Source organism: Bombina bombina, chromosome 4, assembly GCF_027579735.1.
Source record: "Bombina bombina isolate aBomBom1 chromosome 4, aBomBom1.pri, whole genome shotgun sequence".
Classification (NCBI taxonomy): Eukaryota; Metazoa; Chordata; class Amphibia; order Anura; family Bombinatoridae; genus Bombina; species Bombina bombina.
The window spans coordinates 1,233,859,408-1,233,878,768 of record NC_069502.1 but is presented as its reverse complement, the minus strand read 5'-3'; the positions used below and the strand labels follow the sequence as shown (position 1 = coordinate 1,233,878,768).

The following is a 19,361-nucleotide window of genomic DNA, read 5'->3' as shown; positions in this document are numbered from 1 at the left end:
GACATAGGCACAGTCTTAAATTCCTCTACTTGTGGATTTAAATCCTTCATAATGCTCCAATGTTTCCAATAATATGTGAAACTTTCTGACTAAGGGAATCTTACTTTGTCACAAAGACCATTCTTGTCTACTTTTAATAAAGATTCTCTAGGAATGTCCAGTACTTCCTTGATTTGTTTAATAACTAGGGGCTTCGGGTAACCTCTCTCCAAAGATAAATGACCCATTTCATCAATACGTTTATCTGCCAATGCTTTATTTGTTACAATCTTTTTAACTCTCAGAAGTTGACTCTTAGGGAGACTCTTCACTAATGAGGGTGGATGGGCACTCTCATATCTGAGGAGATAATTCCTGTCACTCTCTTTCCTAAAAAGATCTGTCTCCAATATCCTACCCTTCTTGAAAAATGTGGTGTCTAAGAAATCTATTTTCTCTTCACTGTAGATCAACTTAAACATAATAAATCTGGTACTCAAACTTAGATCCCCCCCAAAATCAAAAAGGGAGTCAATGTTGCCCCCTCATACGCCAAGCACGTCATCTATATAGCTATACCAGCATATGCCATATTTCAAAAATAACTTGTGAGTGTAACTATACCTCTCCTCATCTCTCATGTAGATGTTGGCGTATGTGGGTGCAACATTTGACCCCATGGCGGTTCCTTGACACTGAAGGCAATATCTATCCTGGAAAAGAAAATAGTTGCATTGAAGGATTAGTTGTAATGATTGCAAAACTGCCCAGCAGGAGGCGGCAAAGAGCACCACAGCAAAGCTGTTAACTATCACCTCCCTTCCCTCCAATCCCAGTCATTCTCATTGCCTACGCTTGAATAAGGAAGTTGTAAAGTTAGTGTCTGAGAAGATTCTTCAATCAAGATTTTTTTATTTTAATTGCAGTACAAGTATGTGCTGTTTTTCCTCTATGATGTAGCCGCAGTCCATTTCAGTCTCTTCAGTAGAGCATTGGTGGCTTTTAAGCAAAGGGAACTTGTGGGACATAATTCTCACTGCGCCTCCCTAAAATTTAAATAAAGTGTTGCCCTTTTTATTATTTATCCACAGGTCTATGTGAGGGAGAGGACCTCTTCAACCTAGTGAGCTGCCTTGCTGCTAGGCAGAATTTATTGAGGTAAGTGCTAAATTTATTTTTCTAAAGCTGTATTAAAGGGACACTGTACCCAATTTTTTTCTTTTGTAATTCAGAAAGAGCATGCAATTTTAAGCAACTTTCTAATTTACTCCTATTATCAATTTTTCTTCGTTCTCTTGCTATCATCATTTGAAAAAGAAGGCATCTAAGCTTTTTTTTTATTTCAGTACTCTGGACAGCACTTTTTTATTGGTGGATGGATTTATCCACCAATCAGCAAGGACAACCCAGGTTGTTCACCAAAAATGGGCCGGCATCTAAACTCACATTCTTGCATTTCAAATAAAGATACCAAGAGAATGAAGAAAATTTGATAAAAGGAGTAAATTAGAAAATTGCTTAAAATTTCATGCTCAATCTGAATCACGAAAGAAAAATTTTGGGTACAGTGTCCCTTTAAGGAAAAAATATGGCACTTTATTATTTCCCTGAAATGGGATGTTGGATACATTAATCCTAATGTTTTAAGGGGATTATGTAAGGCAGTATTTGCAGGCGGTGATACTTCTGTCAGTTTTTTATTACGGAGATTCAGATAAAATGTCGACTGACATGTTATTTTATACACGCCCACGATGGGCGGGGCTTGTGTGGCGGTAGAATGATCTGTTGCGCACTTATTTTCTCTTAATTACTGTAATATGAATGAGAGGAATCTTGCAACTTGCTTTTTTTAGGTAGAACGGATTAACTATCATTTAACATTATTTGAAACAGCTCTGTTTTGGTTCCGGGTTTCCATACACATTATCTCCGGTAATCCAGCAAGGTTGGCACCTCAGCAGAGCTAAAGCTGAGGTGTAAAAGCTGTTTAAAGTGTTTTGAATCATTATTTTGCATTACATTAAAAAATAAAGCAATTACGTTTTAAAATTTAAAGAAACAGTAACGTTTTTTTTCTGAATAAAATTTTAGTAAAATGTTATATATTTTTATTTATGTTAAGATGGATCAAGACTCTGTTATAGATTACAGATATCCTTTATGTTTAAATGCTAATATAATCCGCCAATCCTTTGTTTCTCATGTGTTGAGAGAACACAAAATTTTAGGTTTTGAGCCAATATTGTCTAGGACTGATGCTGTCCAGGAGTTTTTTGACAATGTTCAAAATATGCTGCAATTTTTCTCCTCAGGTGTCCCAAATTTTTATTAATTAATACAGTGCCATGCTTTTCCTCCCAAGCTCCGTCTGGAGTTTCTTTGCAAGACATTGTTCCCTCATGTCTTCTGCAGTTTCTGATGCATTGTCTGCTTTTCCCTTGCCACAGGGAAAGCGCAGGAGGAAATGTAAAGAATCAGTGTGTTTTTTTCTGTCACGAATGTATCTATTCCGAATGTTCCCTCTCATAGGTCTGAAGTGGGGGATATTTCGGTAGCACCTGAGGGTAAGGTCTCAGATTCAGACAGTGTAATTCCTTCCTCTGATGCTGAAGTTGTATCCTTCAGATTTAAGCTAGGCAGCTCTGTTTACTACTTAAAGGGACAGTCAAGTATAAATTAAACTTTCATTATTCAGATAGGACTTTTAATTTTAATCAACTTTCCAATTTACTTTTATCATCAAATTTGCTTGTTTCTCTTGGTATTCTTAGTTTAAACTAAACATAGGTAGGCTTATATGCAAATTTCTAAGCCTTTGAGGGCTGCCTCTTATCACATGCTTTTCAAATCTCTTTTTTTTGGTATACCTTCCATGGTGGAGGTTTTTTTCCTGTACCAGATAGAGCTACAGATATTATTACTAGGGAATGGGAGAGACCAGGTATCCCTTTTTCTACATCCCCTATATTTAAGAAGATGTTTCCTATAGCAAGACGTTACCCAAGGTGGAAGGGGCAATTTCCACACTAGCTAAGAGTTCCACTATTCCCATAGAACATAGTTGTTCCTTGAAGGATCCTATGGACAAGAAATTTGAGGGGTTACTCAAGAAAATGTATGTACACCAGGGTTTACAATGGCAACCTTGGTTGTGTATTGCTACTGTCTCTAGTGCGACAGCATACTGGTTTGATGCATTGTCTGATTCTATTCAGACAGACACTCCCTTCAAAGAGATCCAGGATAGAATCAAGGCCCTAAAGTTGGCCAATTCCTTTATTACGGATGCTTCCCTACAGGTTATAAAACTGGGAGCAAAGATTTACGGTTTTGCCGTACTGGCCTGCAGAGCTTTATGGTTAAAATCTTAGTCTGCGGATGTGTCTAAGCTTTTGGCGATCCCTTACAAGAGAAGGTCCTTGTTTGGGCCAGGTTTGATGGAAATAATTTCTGACATTATGGGAGGAAAGGGTCACTTCCTCCCTCAGGGTAAGAGGAATAAACAGAAGGAAAGAAATTTGACCCGTTTCTGAAAGTATGTTGAATACAATGGCAACGGCGCCATCTAGTGATCATAGAAAAAAAAATAACATTAAACTAACTTGGATCGTATTTAAACTAGAAAGGTTAACTTGGGAACAAACAAATACTCAACAGCCTATTCCTTGGAATAATACAAAAGAAATTTCCACCGCAATTAAGTAAGGTGAGGGTTTGAAGTCAGTTAAGAGGTAGTGTTCCTTTTAGCCAACTCCGGATTTCACCATGGACTTGTGACAGTTAACCAACTCCGGATTTCACCATGGACTTGTGACAGTTAACCAACTCCGGATTTCACCATGGACTTGTGACAGTTAACCAACTCCGGATTTAAAAATAGTGATCCTATTCAAGTATGCAGAACACAGAAAAGTTCCATCTCCCTCTGTAGTAGAATGAGAACAGATGTATACCTTCAGAGTATGCAAGTGAGTGGTCCATGTAGAAAGTAATGAGACCGGTAGCCAGCCGGTTACGGGGTGATGTACAGCCCGTGTCACCTCAGGTTCCAATGAAGTTGATATTAGTAGCTGCACAACTCCTACATTCTGGTTAAAAGCTTCATCTAAGATCTCCTTGAGTACAGGGTTTAGGGCCCTATAAGGCGGCATCTCCTTATCTGGGGCTCCATCAGGTATTGTGTCACGATCAGCCTTCGCTCTGTCAGTTTCCATACCAGGTGGAATAAATGGCTGAGAGTTACAATAGCGTAGTACACAGTCCGTGACTTTCAGTTCCTCTGAGTCGTTCTGGGCTCCCATATCACTATCCCAGAGTTCTATAGTGTTAGGCTTACTACTCACAGGTGGTGCAGCAGAGTGTGTAACCCCCATGGCAATATAAGGGACTTTTTGCGGTACGAATTTGTGCAGGTCATCTTCTCTGACTATCTGCGTAACCCCATGCGCCTTAAAGCACTGCTCAATCAGCCGTCTTAGATTTGTGAAATGCTCCTCAAACATTTCTTCCACTGAATCTTGTGTGATCAGTGCCATGTTTCTATATAGCTGTGAGGAGAAAATGTAAGTGAGTGAGAATAGCTCACTCTGTACCCGTGTGAACGGGGGGTGTTGAAGCCTTTCCTATTTGTGCCGCCAAAACCTCAACGGTCTGGACTAGACTGCAGGCAATATAGGAGTAGAGGTGTCAAAAGATGTAGTAGTTCTGGTAGTTTCTAGGCAAGATATCATAGATACTGGATGTCAAATATTCCTCTTAATACTCGGCGGATTGTATTATTCCAATGCTCAGCTTCTAGTATTGCGACCGATCATGGCCGCCACCCTGACATGCCCCCAGAAGAAATCAATTTATCAGGTAAGCATAAATTTAGTTTTCTTTGCAACCGCTTATTTTAAAGGTGTGAAATTTGCTGTATAGCTATATATTGTGACTTAGCAGCTTGTATGACATTGCAAAGGCGATGCGAGTGGCCACCTCTATTGTTGCTTGCAGGTATATTCATTTAATTATGTTTACTATATCTATTATTATGATTTCAAATATATTTTATTATCTCTATTTTGTTAGGATAATAATTTGTTTGATTTCTGTTATCTCCACTATTTCTGGAGGTTTAGAGTTTTTTCTGCCCTACTTTTAGTCCGGTGATGTAGATCAGTTGGTGAATGTCCTGACTACAAAATGCTTGTTCTAGATCTAAGGGTCATAGATTAATTTCCCGGTAGGGTTAATACAGCCCTTTGGCCTTTGAGGTCAATGTTTTGTATAACATTTATTTGGGTAATAATAACTATGTACTGTTTTTTTCAGCTGGTAATTTGGTTAACTCTGAGTGTAAGCACTGAAGAAGCGTTTTGTATCCTTCTGGGAGAAAAACGCTATATAGTTACTAGTTATTAGACTGCATGAAGGTGCGGTTCTCAAACCAGTACTTCTGGTGGGGGGCAGATTAAATTGTTTTTGGATGAACTCAGTCCAAATTCTATATTATTCTTAGGGTTTGAATAGATTTTTTGAATGAGACCTATGGGAAGAATCTTTCTTTCTTAGTACACTCTGTGAATTTTTTCAGGAGTGATTATGCCAGTTCTTTTTCTTCTACAAGATACGACGAGTCCACGGATTTCATCCTTACTTGTGGGATATTATCCTCCTGTGAACAGGAAGTGGCAAAGAGCACCACAGCAGAGCTGTATATATAGCTCCTCTCTTCCCCTCCACCTCCAGTCATTCTCTTTGCCTGTATTATACTAGGAAGAGGTAAAGCAAGGTGTTAGTTTTATTTTTCTTCAGTAAAGAAGTTTTTTATTTTAAATGGTACCGGTGAGTACTATTTTCCTCAGGGGGATATGGAAGAAGATTTCTGCCCTGAGGTTGATGATCTTAGCAGTTGTAACTAAGATCCACGCTGGTTCCCATAAGACTTCTGAAGGTAACCATGAGACATCTTCAGTGTGGAGACCGGTTTCATGCTACAAGCACCATTAAGGTATGTGCAGCCTTTTTTATTCTGAGGAGACTTGATGTATCAGAACTGACTGGCAGTTATTTCTCTGTATGGGAATGGGGTAAGCAGTAGACCTATTATACAGAAGCATGTTACTGGAGTCCCTGGGTTTTATTTTTAGGTAGTTTACATTATAAGGGCATTATATGACACTATGGAGAGGCAAAGAAAAATGGTTCATATGGTTTTTATTTTGGCAATAACCAGTATGATTTACTGGGATGTGTTTGAGGGTGTATATTGGTTTTGATAACTTGTGTGTAAAACCGCTTCACCATGCGGTTGTGTTTGGGCCTACTCCGGCATCGGCCTTAAGTGGCGGGGCTTATTTTTGCACGCTCAGATGCGCATTTCCTTCAGACTAGACAGCAGCAAGCAGTAACTGCGGTGGCTCCTGGACAGTGTATCTCTGGTCTGGAGTGTTGGAAAGTTTTTTCGAAGTACCCTGGGGGCAGGTAGGTGCAGAGGGTATTTTTGATTGTAAACCTTATTTCTCCCCTTACTACTGGGGTGCAGTAATTTTTGGATAAACCAACGAGTTTAAGTTAAATTTGGAGCTAATTATATGTTCATAAATTCTTAAAAAATTAATATTTTAAACAATTATTATAAAAAAACTTTGTGGTTGTGCGAAAGTGTATATGTACTTAGTGCAATTGAATGACTTAAAAGAAGTGTGACTTCTAAAATTTAATAGCGAAGTAAACTTAGAAATAAATTTAGAAAAGTGGAAAATTTAAATAAATACGTTTTATATTGTTAATTGGCAAGCAGAAAGCAAGGGTAAAAAGAGAATATATAGAAATTTATAACATTGTTAAAAAATCTTGCTATACAAAATAATCAGATACAATATTGATACATATGAGCTCAAACTATTTTAAAAAACAAACATAAAACAATTTGTTTAAATAGCAGATATCTGTGCAGATAGTAGAATTAATATATCGCACTGCAGTGGATTGTGTAAAACAGGCAAAAGTCACTAAAAAGCCGGCTTATTTTTGGACTTCAGAGGAAAAAACTTTCTTAAAAAAGCCTTTAAATGAAACCAAATAAAATGTACCTTTGAAAGTAGTGTGTTTCAATACTACTTATAACAAGTGGCAGACTCTGTTGAGAGAAATGGTATAAAATTAAGTTTGCCTAGAGAACGGTTTTGTTGAATAATTCAGAGAGGTATACAGAATACCAACATATGATGATTAATGGTGTGCTATTAGTAATAGCTTTATTTCTTTAGTGTGCAGCATTCTCAAATATTCTTTAAGGTACGTATAAAAGTGCAGGAGTAAAATAGTACCTGGTGATAGAGGACTGCTATTAGTAATAGCTGTGGATCCTGAGATGTTTCAAAAACCTTTGTGGGTTACGGTGTCCCAATACTATCAATCAGTATGGACTAAGGTCTTTTTCAGGTCTCCGGTTCTTTGTACTTCCCAGGTGGGAGAAAATCTCTACAAGCTTTGATGGCAACTGACCTCCGTTGCAGGATGTCAAAATTTCTGTTGCAATCTAAAGTTGCGAGTAGCAACAATACTGGAGTAGTCACAATATTTTGACTTTGCAGGATACTTTAAGCCGTTACCGACTGAACTTGTCAAGATGCTCCGTTTGGCGGCAACTGGATTCAAAGGAACCGGCTTTTTAAATAACAGTTTGTGCCGGCTTTTGCTATAGACTGTGTGATCCTGCACACAGTATAATACAAAGTAAGAGTGTGGGTAGCTCTACGCGTTTCGGCCGTAGCCTTTATCAAGAATATAATTTATGTAAGAATTTACCTGATAAATTAATCTATTTCATATTGGCAAAAGTCCATGAGGCCCACCCTTTTTATGGTGGTTATGATTTTATTATAAAAGCACAATTATTTTTCCAGTTCCTCTTTTTGTATGCTTTTCTACTCCTTATTTTATCACCCCACTGCTTGGCTATTCGTTAAACTTAATTGTGGGTGTGGTGAGGGGTGTATTTATAGGCATTTTGAGCTTTGGGAAACTTTGTCCCTCCTGGTAGGATTGTATATCCCATACGTCACTAGCTCATGGACTCTTGCCAATATAAAATATATGAATTTATCAGGTAAGTTCTTACATAAATTATGTTTTTTCACCCTGATATTTCTCCTACTGTTCCTTGTTCCCTTGGCAGAATGACTGGGGGATGAGGGGAGTGGGGGAGGTATTTAAGCCTTTAGCTGGGGTGTTTTTGCCTCCTCCTGGTGGCCAGGTTCTGTATTTCCCAAAAGTAATGAATGCAGCTGTAGACTCTCCCCGTACAGAAGGAAAGGAAATTATCTGGTAAGCATAATTTGTTTTTTGTTCTTTTTGAAGCAAAGCCATCCTTATTAACCAACGGTCCTATCTTTTGTTGCCAAAGATCCTTCAGTACCTGTGTAACCTCAGGGTCAAGAGGCCCCCCCCCCCCCCCCAATCTGTTCATTGTCCAAAGGGATTTACAGTTATCTCCGGGATTTTACGGTCCCAGATTTAACATTCTTAAATATGTTGGTCAGGGTTCTCACTTGTATAACGGGAACATTCCTCACTGTTTTTACCCTTAATTCAAAATGGTCAGTTTATGGCATTTATAGACCTCAAGGGTTTATATCTGTGCATCCCTATACACAGGGATCACTTTCAGTTACTGAGGTTTGTATATCTGTAAAACACTGCCAGTTTGCTACTCTGTGTGGGATACAATCTTGCTGATGATCAGAATTCAGGGCATTTTGGTTGCTCCGTATCTGGATGGCCTAGTGGTGCAAGCTTATTTCCTGTCACTAGCTATTGCTCATAAGCTTCTGTCTTCTTTCAAGACCATGGTTGGAGTATCAATGTACCCAAAAGCTTTTTATATCCGGCTATAAGGGTAGCATTTATTAGAGTTAGACTCAATCCTTATGCATAGTTTATAAGTTTCCAGTCTAACAGCATCACAACAGTGGCCTACATAAATCAAAAAGGGAGATAACCGCAGTCCACTAGCCATGCAGGAAGTGTCTAAAACTCTGTCTTAGACAGAGAGAAGACATTTTTCCCAATTGGCAATTTACTTACCAGGTGTGAAGATTTATCATCTCAGCAGTCAATCGATCCATCCAAGAAAGTGGTGTCTCCATTAGGACATTATCGATCACTCAGTGATCAAATGGGGCTTAAAGGACATAGACCTGATGGCCTCTCACTTAAGTCACGCGCTTCCAAGCTATTGTGCTAGTTCAAATTATCCAAAGGTTTACATAATTGCCACCTAGGTATGTCTATGAGAGTTTCATCTAGCATACCTGTTTCATTCGTTTGTTCTTCTTACAAAAGTCTTTACTCGGATCAAACAGGAGTTCTTGACACATTACCATAATGTTTTTTCAGTTTATGCTGTAAGGGCTGGATTTATCAAGCCTTCTCCTTCCCTACGACTTCAGGTTCTCACAAGAGAACCTGCAGTCACAGTTTATCAAGCAGCCGCTGCTTCCTACCCTCTTCTCCACCTCTTAGGTGCAGAATTTCAATCTCCCCGGTGTTGTCCAACCGAGGAGATTGACAGCTCCTGCCCATGCGTGATTGGCTGGGGGCGGGATTGCACGCAAGCACAAAATAGCAAGTTAAATTCCGCCAGAGGAGAGCTGGGGGGGACAGGAGTGAATATGTATGCCCCTGTACGCCCTTGCTTGATAAATCAAGCCATATGTATAATTCTATTTCTCCTCTCTCTGCTTTCATTCACTGGATATTGTCAGCATCTATACAACTTTCATCTCAACCCCCCTCACAATTTTTATGACACCCTCTCTTCTCCCTGCACTGAGACCTCTGTAATACTTTCTGTTCTTTTTAGCCATTCTGTGTTTTAAGATATAGTCTTTAAATTCCATTGAATTGGTCAGTATTGCTTCAGACTTGAGAAAGGAATTCTTCTGAAAGCTTTTCTACTTATAAATCTATAAAAAAGTATAATTGCTCAATGCAATACTATATATATATATATATACACAAAGTCCGGAAAGGACAGCACAATCTCACCCATAAGTTGTTAATGCCACGGTGCACTGCTGAAAGAGTATCCAATCCATCCAAAGATACAGGCACTCATTGGTCTTTTTTATATAAAAATAGCATTTATTAATTCAGTTTAAAAAGCAGACATAACGATTCGGCACCATATTGTGCCTTTGTCAAATGTCACAAAAATGAATACAACAGATCACCTAAAAACAATGACAAACGATTAAAACATACTCCTTATAAGCATGTATAATTACCATCACCTTAACACACGTTACTGTCCGACACCCCTAGATGACGTCTTCATTGCGCGACCGCGCGTCAAAGGTCATGACGTAGGTGCCGACGTTACCATAGTAACGTCTGAAAACAAAGCGTGTAACCCGATCACTGGTAATGAGTAGTCACAGTTAGACATACTGCGCAAGCGCACAAGGCGCTCAATCACAAGTACTAACGTAGTCTAGACAACGCCTGTAAACACGCAATGCGTGCTGTCATACACATATGAGCACTGAACACCAATGATCAGGTACAAGATGATGTAGTAAGATGAAACAAGCGATTAGGCCAAACCAGGTTAGCTACACCTACTTTCGACTTGTAATAGTCTCTTTGCCATGCCTAGGGGTGGCAACAGGGCAAAGAGACTATTACAACTCGAAAGTAGGTGGATCTACCGGTTGGATACCCTAGCCCCAAGGGGCCTCAATACATCCTTGGATTTCAGTCCTTTCTACTAAAGGCCTTGTGATTACATGAATACTCCTATGGTCTCACTCTATGACTCTCCCTTGATTGACTCTCTCCTGTGTTCTAAGGCATCTGTGGATGGGGATTTGCTACTCACTAAAGTTTCTAAAATGCTCCAATGTGGCATCTGTTGGATTTTACATTGTTTAGTTTGCATTAATCTAATGATAATTTCTAGCTTTGGAGGCATTAATTACATTATGTTATCTGATTATGTATAGCTAGATATTGGTAGCAATTTATACACTGCAGAAGTGCACTTTATATAATATCAGGGTTTTGCTTGTATGTATCTTGCGGTATTGTTCCATCTCAGGTGTGGGCCTATTAGTGCTGATTGGGATTTTTTATCCTATATTGTATTTGAGACATATCCTGTTGGATTGTATATGTATAGCCCTAGTTCACCTGGTTTGGCCTCATCGCTGGATTCATCATACTACATCATCTTGTACCTGATCATTGGTGTTCAGTGCTCATATGTGTATGACAGCACGCATTGCGTGTTTACAGGCGTTGCCTAGACTACGTTAGTACTTGTGATTGAGTGCCTTGTGCGTTTGCGCAGTATGTCTAACTGATTACCAGTGATCGGGTTACACGCTTTGTTTTCACACGTTACTATGATAACGTCGGCACCTACGTCATGACGTTTGGTGCGCGGTCGCGCAATGATGATGTCATCTAGGGGTGTCGGACAGTAACGTGTGTTAAGGTGATGGTAATTATACATGCTTATAAGGAGTATGTTTTAATCGTTTGTCATTGTTTTTAGGTGATCTGTTGTATTCATTTTTGTGACATTTGACAAAGGCACAATATGGTGCCGAATCGTTATGTCTGCTTTTTAAACTGAATTAATAAATGCTATTTTTATATAAAAAAGACCAGTGAGTGCCTGTATCTTTGGATGGATTATATATATATATATATATATATATACATTAGGGGTGCGCATCTTCACTGGTCTCACGATTCGATTACGATTATCCTGTCAACGATTCGATTGCACAATGCATCACGATTACTGTCCATGATTTTCACAAACAAATTCAAGCAGTCAGTACTCCCTTTTTTATTTTATCTGGATACTTTCTGCATGTAGCAAAGTCTGAACACAATAAAGTATCTGCAGAACAGCTGACTTACAATGATTTTGTAAAACTGTTCTACCTATGTTCTATTCCATAATTTTCTATCTATCTATATATAACAGGTAAGGATGAAGGGAATAGCTATAATTAACTCCTAAATCTGAGCAATCAATTGTATATTATGTCAACAGATACATACAAATAGATTTTTTTTTTAAATAAAAATAATGGATTCAGATTTAAGGTAATAGATATGCTTTTAACAGGCTATAGGTTTATATGTAACATATACATTTATTTATATACACATACAAAGCACAAATATAATACAATACCCTGTCACATATTACACTTAGATAGTAGATGGGCTGTTATTTTGCCCCCTAAGCTCATATGAGAGTAGTATTCTGTGTATTGGAGAGCTTTGAAAGGAATGCATGGTATGTGTGAGCAGTGCAGTGTCACCATAAATGATCAGGGCTCTTAACTGACATAAAGGGTCACCTAATCAATCATGTAGGCACTCTAAACATGTTTATTACGGCTCTATGATGATCTGCAGCTGGGAAGGAATGCTATGTCATTTCCTCTTACCGGAACCTTTATCCACTTACTGAACGGCTTCAATAAGTTGTCCTAGAGGTACAGGTGCTGGCCGGGTGAATGTGAAGTGCAGCTGCATGATTAATTAAGCCCTCCTACTGTGCTGTCTGCTTCAAGACTAGGAGAGATCTGACAGGACAGGAGCGGTCTGACAAGCCGACAGCAGCCATGTAAACAGTGAATATTCTCTTGTATTATCACTTCACTGTTTACTGTTGCGGTCTCTGCTGCATGTTTCCTCTTTGTCAGACCCCTAGCCCAGCCCCAAACGAGCATTTGAGTGTTGCTATTAGATACTTTTGTAAAACTTGACTTTTTCTATATCTAATAGCAACACTCAAATGCTCGTTTGTTGCTGGGCTAGGGGTCTGACAAAGAGGAAACATGCAGCAGAGACAGCAACAGTAAACAGTGAAGTGATAATACAAGAGAATATTCACTGTGTTACACAAGGCTGCTGTCGGCTTGTCGGACAACTGCACTGAGCGTGCTGAAGTTCAAAAACATAGAATCAATCAATATCTTTTACATGATAAATATTTACTCTGTCTGCCATCACTTTAAGCCCTCACATCATTCAGTGGGAGAGGCGGGGTCACGTGACATTGTGCGATGACGTCACTGACCCCTGAATCGATTCAGATCTGCACTGCATCGATGCAGCATCGTTAACGGCTGCATTGCGATGCATCGCAATGGTGATTATTTTTGGCACCCCTAATATACATATATACATATATATATACACATACACACCTTCACACACCCTTATCAGTCTTTTTGCCGGTGCAGAGTCTTCAACACATACAGAAATAAAATCCTTGCACCCGGTCAGTTAATTCCACTGTGAAACTGTGATAACATAGTGATGATATAATAAATTGAAGAGAGTGGAATTAACTGACCGGGTGCAAGGTATTTATTTCTGTATATATATATAGCCATGTGCAGGTAGCTTGGGACATTAGTGCAGTGACATCCTCTAACAAATTAGTAATTTTTTTGTTTGTTTTAGAATATTCTTTAACCGTTAACTGTAGTCGCAGTGTTCAGCAGTTTAATAATATATATAGGTAAAATTAATCCAGGTAAAGATTGCTCAGCCTGTTCCCCCTTATCCATTTCAGGGGCTGGATCCTGTGAACCAGACAAAGGTGGCTCAACTTCTGAAAGAGGGTGAGACCCCTGAGCAGCGAAGGAAAGGACGCGAGACCCCCCGTAGTAGTGTGAAATATGAAAGTGGCACAGAGGGGGCAGAAGAAGTGAGTATGGGAGGCGTAGAGTGGAACGGGGTAAGTACAGATCCTCCATCGGACATCCAGGAGCGCAGCGAGCCATGTGACCACCCACTAGTGGAGGGGTTGAGGGGCCATTCCACCTGCAATATGTTGGACCCACTGGACTGGGCACCAATAACCTGTACCCTGTGTCTAGTGAAAAACACCCCTGAAAGACATGTCACACAGTCAAAATGAATCAACTCTGAATGTATTCCTTAGAAATCCTGCTATGCTAAGCCCCCCGCCATATAATCTGCCTGTTCACACTCCAGCTGGGTAAAGCATCACACACGGAACCAAATCTCTTCTTATTGAGTTGCCTGGAGAGTTCCCTCCTGAGAGATGGGCTTTTAATTCCCTTATAAGCAGGGGATACAGATTCTATGCTGATAAACCAGTTCTGCAGATCCCAAAGCTTCATCTTTCCTCATCAGTGCAAACTGTGCACACAAACTGGTGCCACCAGAACCCCAAAGCTTTGTATAATGCTCCCTTATATCTAATCCGTACAGTCTGTGCCCACAAACTGGTGCCACCGGAACCCCAAAGCTTTGTATAATGCTCAAACAGCAGAGTTCGATCCCGACACCTCCAGCATATAACCGGCCCCAAACTGGAAATCCGGGAATCCTAATGCGTCTCTCAAAACAAGCTATAACTCTTGGAGTGCCGTAGCGAATAAACGGGTGAACCACTCCTCAAATAAATGTAGTAGGAATAAGTAGCAGGCACTGCGCAAAAGTGCAGAAAAATCCATAAGTTTATTTTAGAATAAAAATGTAAAAAAAACCTAAAAATTCAAAGAAATTAAAAAAATGATAAACAGGACAAAATGCTGAACAGACCATGCAGGTAGGACAAGGACAGGAGTCTGACGCGTTTCACGCCCCCTACAGGCGCTTACTCATAGACTATGACTTTGCGTAGTGCCTGCTACTTATTCCTACTACATTTGTATAATGCTCCCTTATATCTAATCCGTACAGTCTGTGCCCACAAACTGGTGCCACCAGAACCCCAAAGCTTTGTATAATGCTCCCTTATTACTAATCCGTACAGTCTGTGCCCACAAACTGGTGCCACCAGAACCCCAAAGCTTTGTATAAGCTCCCTTATATCTAATCCGTACAGACTGTGCCCACAAACTGGTGCCACCGGAACCTCAAAGCTTTGTTTAATGCTCCCTTATATCTAATCTGTACAGACTGTGCCCACAAACTGGTGCCACCAGAACCCCAAAGCTTTGTATAATGCTCCCTTATATCTAATCCGTACAGTCTTTTGCCCAGAAACTGGTGCCACCAGAACCCCAAAGCTTTGTATAATGATCTCTTGTATCTAATCCGTACAGTCTGTGTCCACAAACTGGTGTCTTAGGAACCCTAAAGCTTTGTATAATGCTCCCTTTTATCTAATCCGTACTGTCTGTGCCCACAAACTTGTGCCACAGGAACCCCAAAGCTTTGTATAATGCTCCCCTATATCTAATCCGTACAGTCTGTGCCCACAAACTGGTGCCACAGGAACCCCAAAGCTTTGTATTATGCTCTATTATATATCTTATCAGTACAGTCTGTGCCCAATAATTGGTGCCAACAGAACCCCAAATATTTGTATAATGCTCCCTTATATCTAATCCGTACAGTCTGCGCCCGCAAACTGGTGCCGGAACCCCAAAGCTTTGTATAATGCTCCCTTATATATAATCTGTACAATCTGCCCACAAACTGGTGCCACCGGAACGCCAAAGCTTTGTATAATGCTCCCTTATATATAATTTGTACAATCTGTGCCCACAAACGTGCCACCGGAATCCCAAACGTTTGTATAATGCTCCCTTATATCTAATCCGTACCGTCTGTGCCCACAAACTGGTGCCACCGGAACCCCAAAGCTTTGTATAATGCTCCCTTATATCTAATCCGTACAGTCTGTGCCCACAAACTGGTGCCACAGGAACCCCAAAGCTTTGTATTATGCTCCCTTATATCTTATCAGTACAGTCTGTGCCAGCAGAACCCCAAAGCTTTGTATAATGCTCCCTTATATCTAATCCATACAGTCTGTGCCCACAAACTGGTGCCACCGGAACCCCAAAGCTTTGTATAATGCTCCCTTATATATAATCTGTACAATCTGCCCACAAACTGGTGCCACCGGAACGCCAAAGCTTTGTATAATGCTCCCTTATATATAATTTGTACAATCTGTGCCCACAAACGTGCCACCGGAATCCCAAACGTTTGTATAATGCTCCCTTATATCTAATCCGTACCGTCTGTGCCCACAAACTGGTGCCACCGGAACCCCAAAGCTTTGTATAATGCTCCCTTATATCTAATCCGTACAGTCTGTGCCCACAAACTGGTGCCACAGGAACCCCAAAGCTTTGTATTATGCTCCCTTATATCTTATCAGTACAGTCTGTGCCCACTAACTGGTGCCAGCAGAACCCCAAAGCTTTGTATAATGCTCCCTTATATCTAATCCATACAGTCTGTGCCCACAAACTGGTGCCACCGGAACCCCAAAGCTTTGTATAATGCTCCCTTATATATAATCTGTACAATCCGTGCCCACAAACTGGTGCCACCGGAACCCCAAAGCTTTGTATAATGCTCCCTTATATATAATCTGTACAATGTGCCCACAAACTGGTGCCACCGGAACCCCAAAGCTTTGTATAATGCTCCCTTATATATAATCTGTACAATCCGTGCCCACAAACTGGTGCCACCGGAACCCCAAAGCTTTGTATAATGCTCTTATATCTAATCAGTGCAGCCTATAACATATTTATGCAAACACATGTCCACTGCATGTGTTCTACTTTTGCTGTATTTCCCCTGTACCTATGTGCCAATGTCCCAGTTGTGCTCACATAACAGCACGGTACAGATTATTGGCCCCAGACAGGACAGTGTTGTATGTCAGAAAGAGGTGGGGTTAGTGCAGTCACAAGGTTTCAAGTATCTTGCAAAAGTCAGAGCTGCCCTCTTCAGCCCTCCATGTGACACCTTCATTTTGTGTGTTCGTCCTCTGCACGATTCCATCCTGCCCTGTATGCATCACCCCATAACACGTCATGCATGTGACAGCCCCAGTCATAACAAAACTGCGCTCTGCGTTGCTTGCGCTGTGAGTGTATCTGAGATACTCTGTGCCTGTGTGGTTATTTCTCTTGTGCATAGTGAAGATGTGACATCAGATTTGGCAGTTTAAGGGACGTAGGTGATAAGTGACTCAGAAGAGATGGTGGCTTATGGGGTACAGTAAAGTATATGAGATGATGTGTGCAGGGGAATACTTGTGTTGTAATCTGCAGGAGTGAGCTCACAATCTGGGGGACAATGACATGTACGTGTGTGTGATACAGCTGTGTGCAGGGGAATACTAGTACTGTATTCTGCAGGAGTGAGCTCACGTTCTGGGGGACAATGACGTGTGTGTGATACAGCTGTGTGCAGGGGAATACTATTGCTGTAATCTCCAAGAGTGAGCTCACGTTCTGGGGGACAATGACGTGTGTAATACAGCGGTGTGCAGGGGAATACTAGTGCTGTAATCTGCAGGAGTAAGCTCACGTTCGGGGGGAGAATGACACGTGTGTGTGATACAGCTGTGTGCAGGGGAATACTAGTGCTGTAATCTGCAGGAGTGAGCTTACGTTCTGGGGGACAATGACGTGTGTGTGATACAGCTGTGTGCAGGGGAATACTAGTGCTGTAATCTGCAGGAGTGAGCTCACGTTCTGGGCGACAATGACGTGTGTGTGTGATACAGATGTGTGCAGGGGAATACTATTGCTGTAATCTCCAGGAGTGAGCTCACGTTCTGGGGGACAATGACATGTGTGTGATACAGCTGTGTGCAGGGGAATACTAGTGCTGTAATCTCCAGGAGTGAGCTCACGTTCTGGGGGACAATGACACGTGTGTGATACAGCTGTGTGCAGGAGAATACTAGTGCTGTAATCTGTAGGAGTTAAGCTCACGTTCTGGGGGAGAATGACACGTGTGTGTGATACAGCTGTATGCAGGGGAATACTAGTGCTGTAATCTGCAGGAGTGAGCTTACGTTCTGGGGGACAATGACATGTGTGTGATACAGCTGTATGCAGGGGAATACTAGTGCTGTATTCTGCAGGAGTGCGCTCAGGTTCTGGGGGAAAATGACCCGTGTGTGATACAGCTGTGTGCAGGAGAATACTAGTGCTGTAATCTGCAGGAGTGAGCTCGCGTTCTGGGGGACAATGACATGTGTGTGTGATACAGCTGTGTGCAGTGGAATACTAGTGCTGTAATCTGCAGGAGTGAGCTTACGTTCTGGGGGACAATGACATGTGTGTGTGATACAGCTGTGTGCTGGGGAATATTAGTGCTGTAATCTCCAGGAGTGAGCTCACGTTCTGGGGACAATGACATGTGTGTGTGTGTGATACAGCTGTGTGCAGGGGGATACTATTGCTGTAATCTCCAGGAGTGAGCTCACGTTCTGGGGGACAATGACGTGTGTGTGTGTGATACAGCTGTGTGCAGGGGAATATTAGTGCTGTAATCTGGAGGAGTGAGCTCACGTTCTGGGGACAATGACATGTACGTGGGTGTGTGTGACTGCCTACTCACGGTGTGTGCTTATGTTGCAGTGCAGTGTGTGCTCATGGTGTGTGTACGCATGCACATGGTGCGGTGTGTGTGTGATGACATATTTTTGTCAGAGTAGATTTCTGCTGGATTAGAAGACAGGGTTTGTGCCTATTATGCATGTTTACAGCAACTAATTATTCAGGGTTCGCTCTTACACATGTTTAGTTGTAGTTTTTTGTTTTTCCTATTGTCCTGCACTATTGTAACAATCTGATCCCCCCCCCCCTCTTTAATGTTCCTTATTACATGTACAGTGCAGCTCTCATCCGGTGCCCCCTTTGTAGTTCAACTGTCCTCTCCAAATCCTTTTCCTAATCACCAATGTTTATCAGTGCATCGTTCCTGCCCCTCTCTCCCACCCTCATCGCCCCCCTCTCTCCCACCCTCATCGCCCCCCTCTCTCCCACCCTCATCGCCCCCCTCTCTCCCACCCTCATCGCCCCCCTCTCTCCCACCCTCATCGCCCCCTTCTCTCCCACCCTCATCGCCCCCCTCTCTCCCACCCTCATCGCCCCCCTCTCTCCCACCCTCATCGCCCCCCTCTCTCCCACCCTCATCGCCCCCCTCTCTCCCACCCTCATCGCCCCCCTCTCCCCCCCCCTCATCGCCCCCCTCTCCCCCCCCCTCATCGCCCCCCTCTCCCCCCCCCCCTCATTGCCCCCCTCTCCCCCACCATCATTGCCTCCCTCTCCCCCACCATCATTGCCTCCCTCTCCCCCACCATCATTGCCTCCCTCTCCCCCACCATCACCTCATTGCCCCCCTCTCCCCCACCATCACCTCATTGCCCCCCTCTCCCCCACCATCACCTCATTGCCCCTCTTCCCCACCATCACCTAATTGCCCCTCTCCCCCACCATCACCTAATTGCCCCTCTCCCCCACCATCACCTAATTGCCCCTCTCCCCCACCATCACCTAATTGCCCCTCTCCCCCACCATCACCTAATTGCCCCTCTCCCCCACCATCACCTAATTGCCCCTCTC

At 41.8% G+C, this 19,361-nt stretch overlaps 1 protein-coding gene across 2 annotated transcripts in view; it reads left to right on the top strand.

The window, feature by feature from the left end:
• Positions 1-19,361, top strand: part of KLC4 (kinesin light chain 4) — a 253,008-nt gene that overhangs the window by 145,979 nt on the left and 87,668 nt on the right. Inside the window, exon 12 of one of the 2 annotated variants that reach the window (XM_053712779.1) lies at positions 13,577-13,741. In XM_053712779.1, coding sequence (XP_053568754.1) covers positions 13,577-13,741 — 165 coding nt within the window. The remainder of the gene's footprint in view (positions 1-13,576; positions 13,742-19,361) is intronic. The other variant, XM_053712781.1, reaches the window with a different exon arrangement.